The sequence below is a fragment of the Uloborus diversus genome, chromosome 9 (genome assembly GCF_026930045.1).
Source record: "Uloborus diversus isolate 005 chromosome 9, Udiv.v.3.1, whole genome shotgun sequence".
Classification (NCBI taxonomy): domain Eukaryota; kingdom Metazoa; phylum Arthropoda; class Arachnida; order Araneae; family Uloboridae; genus Uloborus; species Uloborus diversus.
Genome location: NC_072739.1, coordinates 139,406,182 through 139,425,217, shown reverse-complemented (window position 1 = coordinate 139,425,217; position 19,036 = coordinate 139,406,182). Strand labels below are relative to the sequence as shown.

The 19,036-nt window shown below is 31.4% G+C and overlaps 1 protein-coding gene across 1 annotated transcript in view; it reads left to right on the top strand.

The window, feature by feature from the left end:
- The window catches only part of LOC129230531 (muscle M-line assembly protein unc-89-like), a 63,420-nt gene that overhangs the window by 21,332 nt on the left and 23,052 nt on the right, over positions 1 to 19,036 (top strand). Inside the window, exons 6-15 of the mRNA XM_054864935.1 lie at positions 2,790 to 2,962; positions 5,150 to 5,344; positions 8,921 to 8,983; positions 10,011 to 10,205; positions 11,616 to 11,675; positions 11,763 to 11,822; positions 14,172 to 14,249; positions 14,713 to 14,757; positions 15,453 to 15,503; positions 17,106 to 17,156. Of these exons, the coding sequence (XP_054720910.1) occupies positions 2,790 to 2,962; positions 5,150 to 5,344; positions 8,921 to 8,983; positions 10,011 to 10,205; positions 11,616 to 11,675; positions 11,763 to 11,822; positions 14,172 to 14,249; positions 14,713 to 14,757; positions 15,453 to 15,503; positions 17,106 to 17,156 (971 nt within the window). The remainder of the gene's footprint in view (positions 1 to 2,789; positions 2,963 to 5,149; positions 5,345 to 8,920; positions 8,984 to 10,010; positions 10,206 to 11,615; positions 11,676 to 11,762; positions 11,823 to 14,171; positions 14,250 to 14,712; positions 14,758 to 15,452; positions 15,504 to 17,105; positions 17,157 to 19,036) is intronic.

Genomic DNA, 19,036 nt, shown 5'->3' with positions numbered 1-19,036 from the left:
CTTGTCCAAAATGTCTTAAAATTTTCATTATTTTACCTCGCAATTTGTCAGAAAAGTGAACTGCCAATGAAATTGATTCAAGTTTTTCTACTAGTTTTGTTTACTTATATATTAATTTACATCTTGCAAAGTAACGTACCAAATGGCAAATGGTAGACTTGAAAATTCAAATTTTTAGCCAGTGCCCAATTCACTTTTGAGCCACTTTTATATTCACAGTAACCACTTTGTCAGGGACTTCTATTTTTTAATGAAAGCAACAAGGCAATCTCAAATCACTACAATAAGTGGTATGATATGGCGAAAAGTATTGCATCATATGAGACTAGTTACTATGGCCTTACCCAGTCAACCTCGAAATGAGAAAATCCCTGGAACCCCCATTTGTTGCCCCACATTATGGAGTGAATACCATATTTTCCTGCGTATAATCTGCAGATTATCTGCTAAAAAAGGCAAAGTTTATGAGATGCGGATTATACGCAGCCACGGATTATCTGTGATTTTTTTTTCCCTTAACACCAATGCATTGAACCTCAATATTTTTACAGTAGAATTCACGGGTCACGCCGATTGAATGTTGTTTATTTTACGAAGCATGCATGTTCTTCTTCGCTGCCTGCCTGTATGTTGGTTATTTTACGTTGCTTGAATGTTCCTCTTGACGATTCAGGTCATGTAAAATAAGCAAGATTACAGTGAAATAGCTAGCCATTTGCACAAGATTAGACCGTTTCTCCTTTGTCTTGACTCTTTGTTTTTCAAGTAATTAGCGTACTATAATCAAGATTTCAAGAAGAAATAATTATATTTTGGATTATATTCCAGATTAATTTTGATTATGCCTCAAAGTAATTACTTTTTCACGTTTTTAGTTTAGTTGCTCAAATGGTATGTTAAATTCAAACTTGATCTTTTTACATCGTATTATCTGCGGATTATACGCCACCGTGGATTATACGAAGCTTTTTTTTCTTCATTCCGATTTTAGGACCTGCGGATTATAGGCCGCCCGCGGATAATAATACACACGAAAATACGGTACTATACTCAGGATTTGGTTCATATTCTCAAAACTTAGACCTTGTAGTGACTTCCCCTTATACCAAAAAACTGAATCCATTGTCTTTCCAAGTGTTTGAGATATGTTTGAAATAATTACGGGGCCAGGCTTCTCGATGGCCTGCACATTTGCATCAAGGACAAGTTATATATTCATAGCATTCATAGTTTTTACTTCTCTTTTGTACATTAGCCCACTTAAAGTTTTGTTATAACACAAATGTTACTTTTTCTGAAAATGTATGAATTTTATGTTTACGTAGAATATTTAAAAATTTGTGTGTATGTGTTTTGTAGAGGGGGAGGAGGGGGTGACACCACAAGTTACCGCCCCAGGTTTCACCCATACTAGATGGTACACCATTGATGTATTGATAATGTGACCAGATTTTTCAAGCTAAAAATCAGGACACATGACGGTGGGGGGGGGGGGGGGGGGGTTCGTATAGTAGTTTTTCTTCCACAGGCTTAATATTTTACAGAACAGAAAAATGCCAAGAAATAACTCAAATGTACCAATAAAGAACTCAAGTTGAAAATAATTTAATAGTATTGATGTAAAGAATATTGCATACCCCTCAACCCCAGATTCCTTGTGAATTTCATAGCAACCTTTAGTGAACATAATTTTCTCCCCTAACCTTCATTTTTCATGAGACAAACAGTCTAAATTGGGAAAAAAAATCTACGAACGTCTCGAGAAAAATATATAGAGATTTTTTCGATATATAGAAACAAATTTTCTATGTAATAAACATGGAAATGTGCTGGGATTTCGATATATAGAAAATTTCGATATGTGGAAGTTCGATGTATGGAGGTCCGACTGTACTTGCTGTTAGAAGCAATTTTAAGAAGCAAATTCTTGTTGCCTTTCAGAAAATCAAGAAATTACTTGCATGAATAAGAAAAGTTAATTTTAGTTAAAAGAAGACTTTTTAAAGTGGCAACTGATAATTGCATTTTTTCAGATGTCCACATTTTATTCACCAAGGAAAATGTTCTTTCAACAACTGCTGTTGTGCCTGGCAAACTGAAACCAAACTCGACAATCTTTGTCAAACAATTGACTTCAATCGCCTGAGTGCGAAAATGAATAAATATCTCCACCCATTGCTTATCTCCCGAGATTCCTTCTGCAGCCCATTTAGATGCTTAACAGCTCCTCCTCTTCAATCCAAATCATGGTGGAGGTAGTTTAACGTATTAAACATTAAAGAATAACATTTTACATGGCATTCTTACGTTTACTGACAGCAAAAAATCGAAAAAGCGTTTAAAAAAATCTAGATTGTATGTTATATTTCTTGTGTGACGGAATTTAAACAAAAAAAGCGGGACTTTTTCGACAAAGCGGGACACTTTGGTGGGACATTCCCGCAGCGGGACAGTAAGACAAAAAGCAGGACTGTCCCGCCAAAAGCGGGACGTCTGGTCACATTATGTATTGATGGTAAAAAGTTATCTCTCAAATAAATTTTTATTGAATTGAAGCAGTCTCACATTGAAACGTTTAAGTTATTTTTGAAAATGTTATTGCGAGATTCAACTATCTCAAAATGAAACTATAAAAGTTGATTTAAAAGTATTTTGGTTTCGTGTTTATGCTTTCATTTATTAAAGTAGTAAGATGTTTATAAATCTTAAATATGAAGCTAATTTGTCTTTAACAGCATCCTGATTCTGCTAACCTAAGGTATTCTGCTGATCAAATTTTTTCTCTACAGATTTAGATAATTATGAAGTACAACAGGATTTTAAATTCAAATGCCCAAGTAATGGAGATGAAAATGTTCCCAACAATACACAGCTTGTTTTAAAAGAGGATTTAATTTTTGAAGATTATCATGATACTGCTGGCAGTCCAGAACCACCTGAAACTGAGAAGAGGAAGCAAAATGTAAGGGTTCATAAATATTTTATTGCCTAATCTTGAACTTATAATTTATTATTAAACCGATTTGCACAAGTGGAACAAACTTTGGTTTTTGGGTTATTTTCGCACACAATGATATTTCTTTACAACTAGCAATTTGAGCAATTGTAGAAAGTAATATTATGATAGAAGCATAAAATAATTTATGTTTTGTTAATGAACCACCTAATACTCCACTTTATAAATGCTTAGCTCCAATTTTGTACTTACAGCAAAATCGTCAGTAACATTTCCAAAAAATTTGCTCAAAACTCAAGGTTTTGACTTGAAACAAAATTTGCAGTATGAAACAGCATAAGGTCATAAGCTTTGTATGCAGATATTTTTTTTTTCCATTTATGTTTGTGGGGGGTAGGGTTTTTTTTTGGGGGGGGGGGGGCGGGTAGGCTCCTGTATCTAAATCAAAATGAAATTTCCTAAATTAAAAAAAAAAAGATTATTTTCCAGTGATGAGAATTTTCAGAAAAAATCTCTGTAGTGAAACGATCACAATAGCAAAAACAAAATCATATGTGAGTATGGAAGGTGTATATGTCCAATCAATTTTTTAAATGTAAAAATTTCATTTGTTTTCTTTTCAAAACTTTTTATTTCCCAAAAATGTGGTAAAATCTTCCTAATTTTTTCTGAACTTCATGAATTTTTCCCCACTTCAAGGAATGTTTATCATCACTTATAAGAAAAAACAAATTTATATGTCTTTAAAAAAAAAATTTAAACCTAAAAGTTGTAAATTTCAGGTCCGAAACAGGCTCAATTTAAAAAATTTCTACATTAGTTTAAAAAATCTCTTTTCAAACTTTTGTAGTTGAATTTATTCTTGCAAAGTCTCCCTAATTTTTGTCTTTCAACCTTGGCAGCTGTGATAGTGAATTACAGCATAACTTTAATTTAATGATACATTTCACTAGTCCAGTTTTGACTGCATTGAATGTCTATGCTCCTCAATTTAATAAGACTCATGAATTAACTTCAGTAGAGAACCAATTATCCGGGAAGTTTGGGACCATCGCTGTCCTGGATATCCGATTTTCCCGGTTTTCTGTATCGCTAAAAAGCGCTATTGGCCATTTGTGTATGAAACTTAAAATACTATAATAAATAGTAATACATATTAAAATAAGAAGAAAACAGTTCAGAAATGCTTATTGTTGAAAGTTATCCATAAGACCTGAGACCCTCACATTCATTTTGAAAGAGAAAAAGAAAAAACTTTTCCAGGTTATAAAACGGAAGAAAATGAAGGGAAGGGCAAGAAACAAGTTTTTGAACATAAATGTGCGATTTTTTTACTATAATGTATGAAATAATTTGTTTTCAGGAACGCATTTTTTAAAAAAAATTTTTTGTAAAGGTTTAGGGTTTGCGATTGCGGTAGTTATAGCTATAGCTATAACTATTGCTTTTGCATTAAGTTCATACCAATAGAAATTAGATTTATGAGTCTTGCGTTTAAAGATTTCCATATTCCACCATCAACTATCCAAAAAATTTGCAAAACTGGTTTTCGGTGTTTCCCGCGCTTTTCCAACGTTACTTATGCTCCAAACGGCTTTAATTAGAGACTATTCAATAAAATATTGCATTAGAATGTGAAAATATTCATTTCTTTAGTATTCAGTTGGAATAAAACATGAAAATTTCAGACTTATGAGGGTACATTTTAATTCAAAAGAATATTTCAGAAATTTTGCCCCGCATTAAGGATAATCCTTTGAAGTTCGTTTCTGTAAACATTTTCCCAAGTTATAGATGAGTAATATGGTATTTATTAAGAAGCCGCTCATATTCTTTTAGGTATTTCAAAAAATGCTTAGTTTTTCAAAAATTGCAAAAAATGCATATTTTTTTTAAATGGCGGGAAAATTGGCAAAAGGTTGCCGGTTTTCTGGTTTTCCGGTTTTTTGGTTCCCGTATAAAAGGTTCTGCACTGTATTATTTTTTTCCAGTCCATTGACAATTGTTTAATTGAGGTTATAAGGTATGTATTTTTCATGGTGTTAATGAGGTAAGAAATTTCAAACAATGAACTACCTTCCTTATTTATTGCAACAAGAACGTTCTGTTTGTATTTCTGCAAACAATGAAATGAAGAAATTAAGGTTTCATGATTTAAGCAGGAAAATTCATAAGCTTTTTTTTTTCTTCCAGTCATCAGAAAAGCGGGATCTGTCACCAGAAAAACAGAATTCACGAGAAATGACTCCATATCATCGTCACACACGCTCTTTAACACAGAAAATTGTTGAAATTTGTCCTGATTCAAAAGCAACTCTGTTTGAAGAAATCGATGACATGCCGAGGATACGAAAGAAATATCCACCCAAAAGATCTGTGCAACAAGCGGTGAGTGAGATATATGATCCTTTCAATGAAGCCTGATAGTAATTCTGGAGTATTTAACTTGTGACTCAATTTGAAACACATTTAAGAGAAAAAAATCCAGGGCTGCAGAATCGGAGAGAAAATGACAGAGTCCGACTTCTGGAATTTTAGAGCTTTCAACTCCGACTTTAACTCCTACACCCCAAAATCAGTCTGACTCCGACCCTTACTCTAGTGCTGGCAGTCATGGACAAAATAACCAACTCCAACTCTTTGGCTATAAAGCCCCTGACCCTTTTCACCTTAAAATCAGGCTGATACCATGAAAGGTCTTTCAAAGCAGATATGAATTTAATATAGCCTAGTCACTATACAGTTTTTTGTGCTGAGACATTGTTTAGTGTTAACATTGATGATTTATGTTATCAAAACATGCACGAATATCCACTGTAATTTATTAAGCAATTGTTTTTAAATAAATGTTTTATTTTTTTGTCTAATGCTAAATTATTTTGTTATTTTATCATATGTTATCATTGTTTATATTTAAAATGTATGCTCTAAATGGTGTTTTTCTTTTCCCTATTTTTCTCCCTTTTTTTCTTTGAATTGACATTTGACAAGATCTACTAAATTCGATGCATGACATTTTCACACTAAATGCACGATTGCATGTTTTGTTTGCTTTTTGAAGTGAATTAATCTTTTTACAATTGATCTAAAGCTCTTTTCCAATTGTGATAAAAAATTAATTTAAAATATATTACGTGCTATGCCACCGATGAATGTTATTCTAATGCAACTTTTATTTTTGCATAACTTTTTTAAAAATCTGTGAAAGGCAAACTATTTAAAAAAGTATCTGTTAGAAAATTATTCTCCTGTTTGAAATTCCTGTCTAGTTAGTTGTTCAATAAAGAGGTTTCTTGTATGTAAATTTTAGTTTTTATTTTTTTTTTACAAAATAAATACCACTCTACTTTCATAACAGTGTTAACCTCATTGTCAGTGTTTTAAATTAACTAATGTAAAGTGTCTAGCTCGGAGGTCTCTTAACCCCTTCAGACCTGGTGTCCGGTATACCGGATATACACTTTAAACAGCTGCTACTCATGTAATAATTAAGTTACTTGATTTTTTTTTTTAGTCGACTCTTTATATTTTGCCTATTATAATCTGTGAAATATTTTTTGTTTTGGGATTGATAACACTGACTTATAAGGATTAAGAGATAGAGAGTGGCTCATTTTTCCAACCATGGATTCTCGTCTAAAAAACGAGGTTTTTTTCCCTGATTTTTTAAAAAATATAGAATTTTTAATTAATGGGTTCAAACGCTTATATTATGTTTTTTTATTGTTTGAAAAACATTTTGTAATGAAGTTTTTTGGTATTTTACCATTTTTTTATATGAAATGTTAATTTCTAAAATATAAGTCTGGAATATTGAGCGTCCCATAATTCTTTTAATTTTTCTCCTACACACTTGAAATTTTATCTGTAAGATACCCTTTACCATTGACACTGTGTACCAAATATAAACATTTTGGATCAAGTATTTCATAATTTCGACTGAAGGGGTTTTAAAACAGCTCAAATCAGTGGTTGGAAGTAGCGCGCTACAAGTAGCGACGCTACTGTAGTAGCTACATTTTTGAGTAGTTTGTAGTGTAGCGCACTACTTTTTTCAAAAAGTAGTGTAGTGAGTAGTTAACTACAAAAAAATAGTAGTTTGTAGCGATTTCCGGAAACTACTTTTAAATAAACTGAAAAAAAAAAAAAAAAAAAAAGGTTCAAACGAATTTGACTGGCGCTAATTTTACACAAGATATCAGCGGATGCAATAAGAAATAAGAATCATAAAAATACGAGCTGACCTCAGGCATTTCATTTTAACGCCATACGTTATATCTGTTTGACGCCATTAGTTTTTTTGCCGTCGTAATTTTCATATTTCACCAATATTCATATTGCAAAAAGCACTTATTTTCGCGAAAATGAATATATCGGTGATTTTGCGAGTTGAAAATTAGGTGAATTTTATATGAACAAACCGAAGATTTAAAAACAAATATTTTAGCGAGGCTTAAATTTTCGACAGTATTCACCAAATAAAAAGAAGCTACTGAAAATTCTATAGAAAAGGATGAAATTGAACTGTTCTGGAGGACTTAACAATAAATACGAGCATTACAGTGTGTGAGAGTATGATAACGGACAGTTTTCTTAATGTCTTCTGATGAGCTAATTTATCAATCTTTTTTTGTTCAATCCTCTTACGGTGTGTGTGTGTGTATTACGGTGTCCCCCCCCCCCTAAAAAAATCGAAAGTTGATTTTTCAAGTTGCACACTCTCTTATATTTTGTCCTTTTACGTCAAAAAAAAAAAATCATATAATTTGAACAACGGCAGCAAATGCCGATTATGGCTGAAAGTGTGAACCAGCACTTGTGTAATGCTAGGCCAAATTAAAATAAAATGTTTTTTTTTATAAACTCAAAATTAAAAACCATTTAGATATCCCACACGTGCCTAACATTTTTAATTTTCTTCAAAAAATTAAGTTTTTGATACATATTTTCAGAAATGTAAGATTTTACGAAATTATCAAGCTGAAAAATATAAACAGTATAGTAGAAAAGTAGGTAATTACAGTTAAATAGAAATTTTTGTTTTCCTGCAATTTTTAAGTCTCCCACATAGTACTCAAGGATCTGTTTTTTTTCCAGGTTGAGTTAAATTTTTCATTTAAAATATATTATTTTTTTATTATTCGTTTGTAATTGTTGATCTGTAAATATGTTCGGCAGTAATTTTTGAACTTGATATTCAACTTAAATTTATATGCAATTTTTTAAAAGATAACTGAATAATTGGAAAAAAAAAATCAATTTTTTAAATAAAATTATAAATTTTAGATCAAGTGTGGCATATCTAAATGTTTTTTAATTTGAATAAATGTTCTTGTGGCACATATGGGGTGTTGGGTACAGGGGGCAACGTTTTATCAACAGAAATTTCGAGTTTCTAAAAAAAAGTTTTTTTTTTTTTCCCCGATGTGGCCTAGCATACAAGTACTGTTTTACACTTTCAGATGCAAGTCGGCACGGGTTGCCGTTGTGCAAATTATATGAAACTTTTTCTCACGATTGTTTTGACACAAGAAGAAAAATACAGGAGTGTATGCGACTTGAAAGAATGACTTTCATTTTTTGAGGGACAACCAATTGTGTATGCTTTTTATTTACTTATTTTTTGAAAAGTAGCGAAGTAGCGACTACATTTCAAAAGTAGTTTGTAGTTGCTACATTTTGAAAAAAGTAGTTGTAGTTGTGGTTAACTACATTTGTAACAAAGTAGTTGTAGTTGTAGTTCGCTACAAAAAAAATGTAGTTTTTCCAACCACTGGCTCAAATATTTGTATTATTTGTAATGCACATTTAATGAAAGGTTTTAGAAATTTATTTTTTCATGTAATGATTGAAAGCTAATATTTTGTCTTAGTTGCAATTAAAATTTGTTTTGAATTTTCAATAAGCAAATTAATCAATAAAAACATATTTTTGCAATTTATATTTCTTTTCTCCTCTAACCAGTTTAATGAAGAAATGAACGGTGGTGAAGCTGCAACTGAACCTAAGGAAGATTGCACATTACCAGTAATTACAATTTTTTTTCTCTTTAATTATTTTGTTTTTACAAGATTTTGAAAGTGCAGCATAACTTGGATTTAACAGTACCCGATTTAACCATTTCCACAATTTAATGATACAGTTTATTGGTCTGGATTTGACTGTGTTAAGTGTCTATGCTCCTCAATTTAACAATATCCTTGATTTAATGATACATTTTCCCAGTCCCTTGACAATAGTTAAGTCGAGGTTATACTGTAAGTTGCAAGAAGCAAGTGTTAGTCAGTAAAATTCTTTTCCTTTTTTTTTCTCTCTTTCTTTCTTTCTTTTTTTTTTTTTCAAACATTTTTCATTTTCAGTAAAATGAAAAAAGAAAGCTTTTTTTCCTATTGAATGTTTTTGTACCAAATGAAATTCAACATCAAAATTTTGCAGTGAACTGTTTTTGGTTTCTCTATGCTAGTAAAAAATAGAATTGCAACTTCAACGCATTGAATGCCATGGAATGACAAGACTTAAATGGAATGTACAACCTAGTGATTGAGGTGACCTTCAGCTTGTTAACAGTAACTTACAGTAACCACTGTTTCACCGTTTATGTGTAATTGATTTGGTATCTTATATAGATTAGCATTGGTAAAGTCTCTTCTTTTCTCCCTGGTAAAGTTAAAAGATTTGTTTTGGTATGAACTCAATGAGATACTAAAAGAGGTGGAAATTCTTAGGCAGGACAAGATTAAGGTGCTGAACTTCATTTCATCGGCCCTCGTGCCCAAATTTCTCCCAAAATTAAAGAAGATAGTTTTTGTTTTATTATAAGAGTACCCACTGTATAAGACTTCAAAGAAACATGTCTAATTAGTTTTTTCATTCCATGCAATTATTGTTCTTATTGGATCAAGATTGATTTAACCATCAAAGTTCTGTTAAAAAAATGTTAGTTTATTGATATTTTGATGTTACCACAATGTCGCCCCCCCCCCTCCCGCAATAATGCTTTCTACAAAGTATTTTTAAATAATGTGAAAATATTTCTACCTTTTCTACCTTTCAGAAGAAGAAAAAACCTCCAAGTCCAAAGAAACGAAAAAGACGTATCAGACGTTTCACACCTAAGAAAAAGCCCCCATCTAAGCATTTGAGAAAATGGAAGAGACCTAAAAAGACTGTCAAAATAAATATCAAAGAGTACTCTGTTAAGAACAGAAAAATTATCAAGAAAGCATCTGCTCCACTTCAATATTCTGTGGTAATTATGATGTGATCATAACTCATATGTTAACAATGACTTATCTCATCACAAAACTTTTCCAGTAAAATTATATACTGCTAGCACATACTGCCCTTTAAAAGCTTTCAACATTCTTAATTTTTGAAATGATTTTAGCTTCATAAAAATTTACTAAATAGCCCAAAGTTTTTATTTTGCTCTTTAACTCTCTGATAGTTTTGAACGTCTTATACCAATTTTATTTGGAATACCAATTTTAGTGTGCTATACTACTAATAACTTTTCTTGTAACTCAATTTCACAAAATTCAATAAGTGATTTCACTTAATTCAAGGAATTCCCCCCCCCCCCCCCACACAAAAAAAAGACCCTAGTAAAAATACCTGGAATGACACTTGTTATAGTGGAACCCCACTTAATATTTGTTTTCAGCATGAGACCTCAATTTCCAAACCTCGAAATTCAGAAGACCCAAAGTTCGGAACTTTATCCTTAAATTTATCAACAAAAAAAATCTTTGTTTCGATTTTTGTGCATTTTAAGTGCTTAAAATTGTAACCGTTCATTTGTTACTTGTTGAAAACATAGTACTTACAGATGATTTTTAAGTTTCTTTAATGCCACCTGTCATCAAGGGCGCCCATATAGGGGGCAAGTGGAGGCTCAAGCCCCGTCCCCCCTTTGAAATTAGAACTTTCTTGCTTTTAATGCTTTTTTCTTTGCAAAAAAGTATAAAAATGTCTTTTCCAGCCATTAATGAGTAAGTTATTGAAAATATCAAATTTTAATGTGTCTAATCTGTACTGAAATCGGTTTCCACGGGGAAAATATTCTGCTAAATAATAGCAAAATTTTTGAGCCCCCCCCCCCTTAAAATTTTGTATATCGGCGCCCTTGCCTGTCATGAGTAATATTAGTGTTTTGTTTTAAATTGTTATACAATATTTTAGCTTCCTCTTTCCTTTTACAATATTGCTTTTAATTTTATCTTTAGTATACAACACAAAGCATATTGGGCAAATATACAAAGCTGTTTTCTGTATAAACATGATTTATTTATTGTATTGATTGGCATATATAACACTCAGTAACAAAAAGCAGCAACTGCTGGTTGTACTTAGATGTCAGTAATCTCTAACTTTTTGTTTACTTGAGCATACGAAAAAATGCTTTCACTGAGATTGATAAAAGAAGAAGGAAATGTTATGAACAGAAGCAAAATTTGGGAAAACGATCCTAATATCAAAAAATTTCACTGTTTCCAATTTTTGTTTTAAATCTGGACTTAAAGTCCAGGAAATTCCAATATCTGGATAAGTTCCCAAGCATTCTGAATTTATAACTTCATACTTTATCGGTATGTTTTAGCTGCATACAAAGTCATGTTTAAGATGGAATTTCTTTAAATGAAAACTTGTTTTTTTGTAGTTGGAAAATGAATCATTATATTGGAAAACATTAGACCAAATGGCAACTGAAGATGTTAAAGTAAGTTCATTTCAGTATTTGACGCATGTATTTCTCTACCCTATGTATTTTTTGGATTGTATTAAAATTTTTATTTCTTCTTGCCAGCAAGAGCCAATTGAAAATTTTGTGGTTGGTGTTTCTGAGAAATCGAATCATGAGTCTCCTGTAAGTATTAACTACTTTCATATTTCCTTTACAGCTATTGTCCGTATTTCATGAGAAGGCACTTTGCTTAGCCTTCTCGAGCGCAGAGTTTAATTCTATGCGGGGGTGATCGGTAAACAAATCCCCGTGCTTGTAAATGAGACAACCAGACAACCTTAACTTTGGCGTGCATTTTAATGTGCAAAAAAGTCTTAGTATCCGTTACATCACTTGCTTCACTTGTCTGTTGCTATTTTCGTTATTCTTAAATTTTAAAAACTGCTGCTTTTAAACTAAATGCTATGATCCGAATATACCTTCTGCCGAAAACAGAGAAATAGAATAATTGGATACCATGTGAGGAAGGAAGAGTCAATTGCCTTCTCGTAGAAAACTGACAATATACTTCATTGCATTTTACAGCTATAGGTGCTAAAGGGCCCCTGAGCTTGGCAAAATGGATGTTTTGTATATTTGAAAAATTGGTTTCAACTTTGTGGTCTGAAGTAACATTTTGCTCTTCAACTCTGCTTGAATTTGCTTCAGCCTAGGATTTTTTTCTAAATTAGAAACCCTTATATCTCTTCTAATAAATTGAGAGAACTGGAACAAACTTCATTTTGTGTAAAAAAATCCCCTCTTTTGAATGCATCTAATGTTAAGCTCTGTAGGAAATCTTTCGCACTCTTAATTTGCAATTTATGGTACATTTTAGCTAGAAATATTCATTAAAAAAACTAATTTGAAATTAAAAAAATAAAGCATCCCTGAGCCAAAATTAATTTTGTACAGAAGTTCAAAGCTGTAGATGCTATGTGGTCTCCTGGAGGTGGGGCAGCCACAGACATAATTTCTTTGACAAAAATGTTTTTCAGTATGCAGAGATTACAAAACATTTTTTTTTCTTTTAAATGTTTTGTTTTTAAAAACGTTGGTCGATGAACTTATGTGGTTTTTCTTCAGTATTTTTTTTCCTTTCTTTTTTTTTGGGGGGGGGGGGTGCAATTCAAGCAGCAAGTAATGTAACAAACCAATAAAAGAACACGCCTAACCAATGAGCAAACACAAAATCTTGGTCAATGTTGTGGAATTTTGGTTTTTAGCCAAAGTTTTGGGGCCTTTATCTTCTGCATTTATTTATATGTTCATCTTCTCTATTTTATACCCTCTACTTATCACTTCTCCTTTTTTTTTCCAAGACTTTCAGTTTTTCTATCTCTTTTTCAAAATTGTTTTCTTCAAAGATTCATTTTCTTTTTCCCCTTTTCTGTCCTTTTAAGAGTTGTGTAGAACAGGAGTTTGTAACAGGTTCAGATGAATCATAATTATGGCTTTTGATCAGTTCAGTGGCTTTGAAAAATTAGCTGAAACATTACCATTGCTAAATAAATCTAATTATTCTGTGCATCTAATTGCAGAGCAGATTGCATGCATGTACAGTTTGACTATAAAAATCGAGGTACCTGAACACTTCTGTGCATAGCAGAAAATAAACAAATTTGTGCATGCATTTGTCATCTTGACAATTTTTGAAACTGACCATTATTAAAATCAAATAAGAAGCATTATTTGATGAAAGCCTTGAAAGTTGCAAAGTTGTTAAAATTTCTGAATATTCATCGTAGTTTTGAACAACTTTGTGGCTTAATTCCAAAACTCTTAAATATTACATATTTTTGTTTGTACTACTTTACGCATTTAATTAATTTTTTTAGCAAATCTATGTAACCCACTGAAATAAGGTTATTCTTCTGTTAATTTAAATCATTTATCTCACTATGTTATTAAAACAATAAATGCATTCTTTGCAGTATGTTACCATTATGATTTTTCAAAATAAAATTAGCAAATTCTTCTGTTAATTTAAATCATTTATCTCACTATGTTATTAAAACAATAAATGCATTCTTTGCAGTATATTACCATTATGAGTTTTCAAAATAAAATTAGCAACTTTACACTAATACTTGTGCTCTGTTTAAAACAATATACAAAGGTTGCTGACTTTTGGTGTAGAAGAAAGTTGCTATTGTTAATTACTCATAAAAAATCTTTCAAACCCCTGATTAAACTGATTAAAATAATAATAACAATGAACTCTTTCTTTCCTGGTTGGAGTATTTGAATTATTATTTTTTATTTATTATGTATTTGTTTATTTATTTTACTTGATTAAAATTGCTTATTTGCTTCATTTTTATGTGTGAGATACAATAGAACTTTTTTAGATTGCTGCAGCATTTAATAGGGATGCCTGGGAAAATAAGTTTAACTGTATCCTTCTAGCAATAAATTCTTGATTGTGTTTAATACAAGAGCAATTGTAGCCGTGTTTGCAAAATGGTAACTATGTTCTAATATTTTACCTAGGTGGAGAATGAACAAATTGTTCCTGAGTCGACGACTATCAAAATCAGTTCAGAGTCCGTTTTAAACAGTAATGTAAAAGTAAGAATTTTTACTCAGTATTGCCATAGTTTTATAAATCTGTTAGAAATTACTGCTACCCGAAATCATAAGAAAGCTTATTTAAGGAATTAAGTGATAACAGTTATTTTGGCCTAACTTCCCAGTATGCTGCCCCCTCCCTTCCAGGGGGGAGGGGGCTTTTAGGAACACCCTGTTTCAGCTTCTTTTTTTTTTTTTTGACTGTGCCATAGAAAATTTTTAAAACCATTTTTGCTTTGAAAGTAAATTTTGTTATAAACATAATGTTCCTATATTTGAAAATAAAATTTGCTGTATTCATTTTTCTGTTTATGTATGCAATTAGTATTTAGTTTTATTTATTTTTTTAATAAATGTTCAATTGCTGTTAGGATACTCTGTGATGTTAGTCAAGTTTAATTAAAAGGTTGTATGAAAATTAATGTATATACTTAAAATAGTTATGTTGATAATTTTTTTTCAGGATGAACCAATGGAATTTGTTTCAGAGGAGAATTTTTTTTCTCAGGTAAGTCTTTCAGTTTTTAAAACATACTTTTATTTTTTCAGTAAGGATTTTTTTTTGTTATTCAGATTTCAAAAATGTTATAGTAATAATATTACAGTTTATTATTATTTAAAATTCTCAAGTCTTTTATCAGTAATCACTACCCAGAAATTCCTACAGCAAACTTTTTCAGATGTTCCCATTATTTTATTGTATATATTTCAATTGTTAAGAAAAATTCAAGCCTGTCTGCAGAATCCAAACTGTCATGGTAACCAGAGGTTCAAAATAGAGCACTGACATGAAATCCAGAGTTACCTAACATCAAGACTTATGCACCATGGGACTGTGAAAAAGTGACGTGACATCCGTAGTATCGTGAAATCTGGATGTTGGGATAACAAGTTTTGGCTGTATAGAACTTTTTTCATTTTTCAATACCATCCCAACTTTATGTTAAAAATCCTTTTTTCGAAATTAGAAAAAATTAGAGTAAGCTTTTCTTTTATTAAATTTTATTTGTATCATAACTTTAGTTGAAGGACAATTCAATTTCTAAGTCATCAAAAACTAGCTAGTTCTGTATGGAAATCATAAAAGTGGCAAATATTGATGAGAAACAAAGGTCATCTTTGTTTACCTCAACTAAGAGTTCTTGTAAAATTGGTTAGGTTAGGAATATTTTCTTATATTAAACAGAACTTCATTATTTTTAGGAGCCAGATGAAGAATCGGAATATGAATCAGAACCTCCAAGCCCAGCATCCGTAAGTTAATGAAGTTTTATATTTCTGCTTTATAGAGTTGTCATAACATTTTCCAGTCATTAAAATGTTTGAATTTTTTTGAAAAAACATTATGTATTTAATTGATTATCTAGACATAAATTTTAAGTGATTAAAAAAAATATATGGATTTCCATCGCTGGGGATGGTGTGCCCATTTATTCACACCGTCCACCTTAAGGCATGAAAAAAACATGTTTATGTATGCAAAAATGATTTTGATTCTTTCTCAAAAGTATGATTGAATACTTCAGGGAAAATGAAGACTGGTTGACTGTTTTAACACTAGTTAAAGGTTTTGAAGCCTTAAAAAAAATCCTATTTTTGAGTTAAAAAATTGGATTGATTTGAAAAAAAATAAGGGCAACAGAAAAGTTTTTTTTTTTTTTTTTTTTTTTTTTTGTGTGTGTGTGTGTGTGTAAATTGAAGTCAAAAGAAAAGAATTCAAGTGATTTTAACTCGAAAAATTTGGGGAGAAAAAGGGAAAAAAATAGTGAAAATTAGTGTTTTCAGGGTGCAACCTCTGCCCCTCAAAAGGATAGCCTCAGCTTTTAAGATTTTAACTTTTCAATGAGTTTCAAGGATAAAAGGAACGTTTTAAGGACTAGTGTGAACTTTTCTACAACAAGGTGTTCATTTACTTCCAGTTCACATGAGAGCTTCATCATTAGATAATACCTTTTACACCCCATGCTTCAAAATTAATCTGTAATAGTATTACAGTAAAAACCCTCTAATGTGAACACTAACAGAATAAATGTTTTTGTCCTCAATAGAAGGGTATCTGCAGGACAGGGGTTTAATAATGTTATTTCCCTTGGAATCTGGGAATTAAAAATTTCCTGCATAGGAGGGGTTTTACTGTAGTTTACATAACTTTGCCCTTAGTAGTAAGTTTCAGTTCAAATGACATTTAGGGTAATTATTCAGCTACCTTACGGAAATCTTTCGTGTGTGTTGGTGCATAAGAAAAAAACTGCAAAAACTCCCATTGAGTGTAGGATTAGACATGTCAGAGCTCACAACTAAAAGCGCTGACCATAACTCCAAGATTCAAACCCAGAACCTTCTGTTTAGAGCCAAATGAGTTGCCGGTGAGCCGGGCACTTGAGCTTATGAGCTCGCTGTTTTGAATGTTTTAATACAATTTAAAGGTTTCTATCAGTTAATTTCACAAAATATTGTGTTCTGAGATCATTTTATTTTTGAAGTTTGCTTTTGATGTTAAATCTTCCTCATTTTTTCCCCTTAAAGTTAACAAGTCAGCTCTTTCCTGTATAATTTCTAGTGTGTTAACATTGCACATATATAGTGTAAATAAATGTGGTATTTTTAATAAATTTTGAAACTTTTTACCTGCACTTTATGCAGCTCTGGACAAGTCATGGACACTGCTCATCTGGACGACTGCTCTGCACTAACTAATTTTAATTGTGTTGTCGAGAAATATTGGAGAGCCGGCATTTTTATGGCCTAATGGCCAATATACCCGACATTTGTGAAATAAATAAATAAATAAATTTTTCATAAATTTCTCTATTATTAAATAGCATATTTTTCAAGGTTGAATTTTTTTCCCTTTAGGATCCTGATACTTCAGTAAATGCTTCGCTACACCAGGACTTAAAAGGCTCAGTAAGATTCTTTTGTTCTTTCCTCCATTCAATGTCCTTGCAAATACATTGCAGTATATTTAGTAGTATTGCTGGAGCAATTTTGCATTACCTCTCACAAAATCAGTTTATAACAAACAGGCTTTGATCATTTCTTGTTCTAAAATATCGAAAATATCAGATATTTTTATGTTCAGTGCAGTGCTGTTTATGCATTTTCAAAACAACTGTATGAAAAAAAAATATATATATATTAAAAAACATACAATGTGTATTTTTTATATGCATTGCACTCTGATGGGGCTGATTTTAAAAAGATATATAGAATAAAAACAAAAATGGTGCATCACTGTGTATTCAATATTTTTAACCAGCACAAACTAAATTCTATAAACGGCAGACCTGCTAACTCTCCCGTTTTTAAGGGAAGCTCCTGTTTTTTGCCCTTTTCTCAGTTTTACATTTAATCATCAATTTTCCCCGTTTTTCTTCAGATTTTTTTATTTTGTCCTTTTTTCTTAATTTATAGAAATTTTTGTTTTTAAAAAAATTATTGTTTTTCTAATCCTAATTAAAAGGTACTGCCATAACTTCTCAAACTTTCTACGTCCCGAAAGCATCAATGTTTGGTGCAGTGCATCATATACACGTGGAAAACGTCTTCAGCCATTTCAGCACATTTCATGCGATTGGACCACAATATTTTAGCATCTGCTGCTGGGTTGTCGTTTACCTGATATAATTTCCTGAATTGCACACTATGAAAACCCTATTCAGCTGAAATACAAAGCTATTTTTGGCATCTCTTGCTTTAAGCATCCCCCTCCCCCTGCCCTTTATTTATCATCTGATTTTCATTCTATATTATATAACACTACCTCATTTTGTAAAAATGTAAAAGCAAGAATTAAAAATGTATAACTACATAAAAATTGAAGATAACTGCATACATGCGTTTCCGGATAACGTTGAACCTCTTTTTAGTGCAGCTAAGTAAGCTTTTTGATGAAAAGACATCTGACAAATGCAATTTTTGTGCAATTGAAGTGGAACTTAGATTTTATGTTGTCCGTTTCATACGTTATCCTGCTTCGAATGTCATTTTCTGCTGGTTCCTGAAAAAAGCTATACTGGAAATTTTTAAATATTCCAGATTTTACATTATTCTTTTTTCAGAATGTCTGTTTATTAGGTTTTTCTTAAAAAAAAAATCAAAATAATTTTTTACCTACAAGATTCATACTTTTTTTTTTTTAGATTTCTATTTTTTTTTAAGGTAAATATTGTTTTATAGCTGTTTGAAGCTACTCTGGTATTCTTTTGCTCACAGGTATGCAAAAAATTTCTGATTCTTACCAATCCTGGGTCAGAGGATGTTGAGAAACAGTAAAGCATGTATCATCAACAGAAAAAAAATGTAAATTCTTACAAATTTGCAGATAAATGTTTTGGGTTTCAAGTAGCCCCTTTTTCAATGCAGAAAAGCCGTGGTGGTGATTGGCGCTTAAAAGTGGGGTGAAAAAAAAATAATAAATGACAACTAAAAGCCATGGGACTTTAAGCAGCAATAAAAGAAAACAAAAGAGAGAAAAGAAGTACAACGTTTTCAAAGGGCTGGTTTTGAGAGCAGATAAGAGGAAATTGATGTAAATCTAACAACTTAATTGACGGTTTTCTGAAGATTTTGATAAATTATGTGCACAATAACTTTCCCCAAAGACACCATTAGCCATGAATTAGACTTAAATTCTTTACCCCAAAGTATTTTGAGGTGTCATAATCAGTTGGTAATAATTTTATTGAACAAGTATGGCTTGTTTAAGTAAAACAATTGATTTACTGATATCTAAACAATGTTTCATAAACAGATATACAAAGTTCAACAAATAATTATATTTCTGC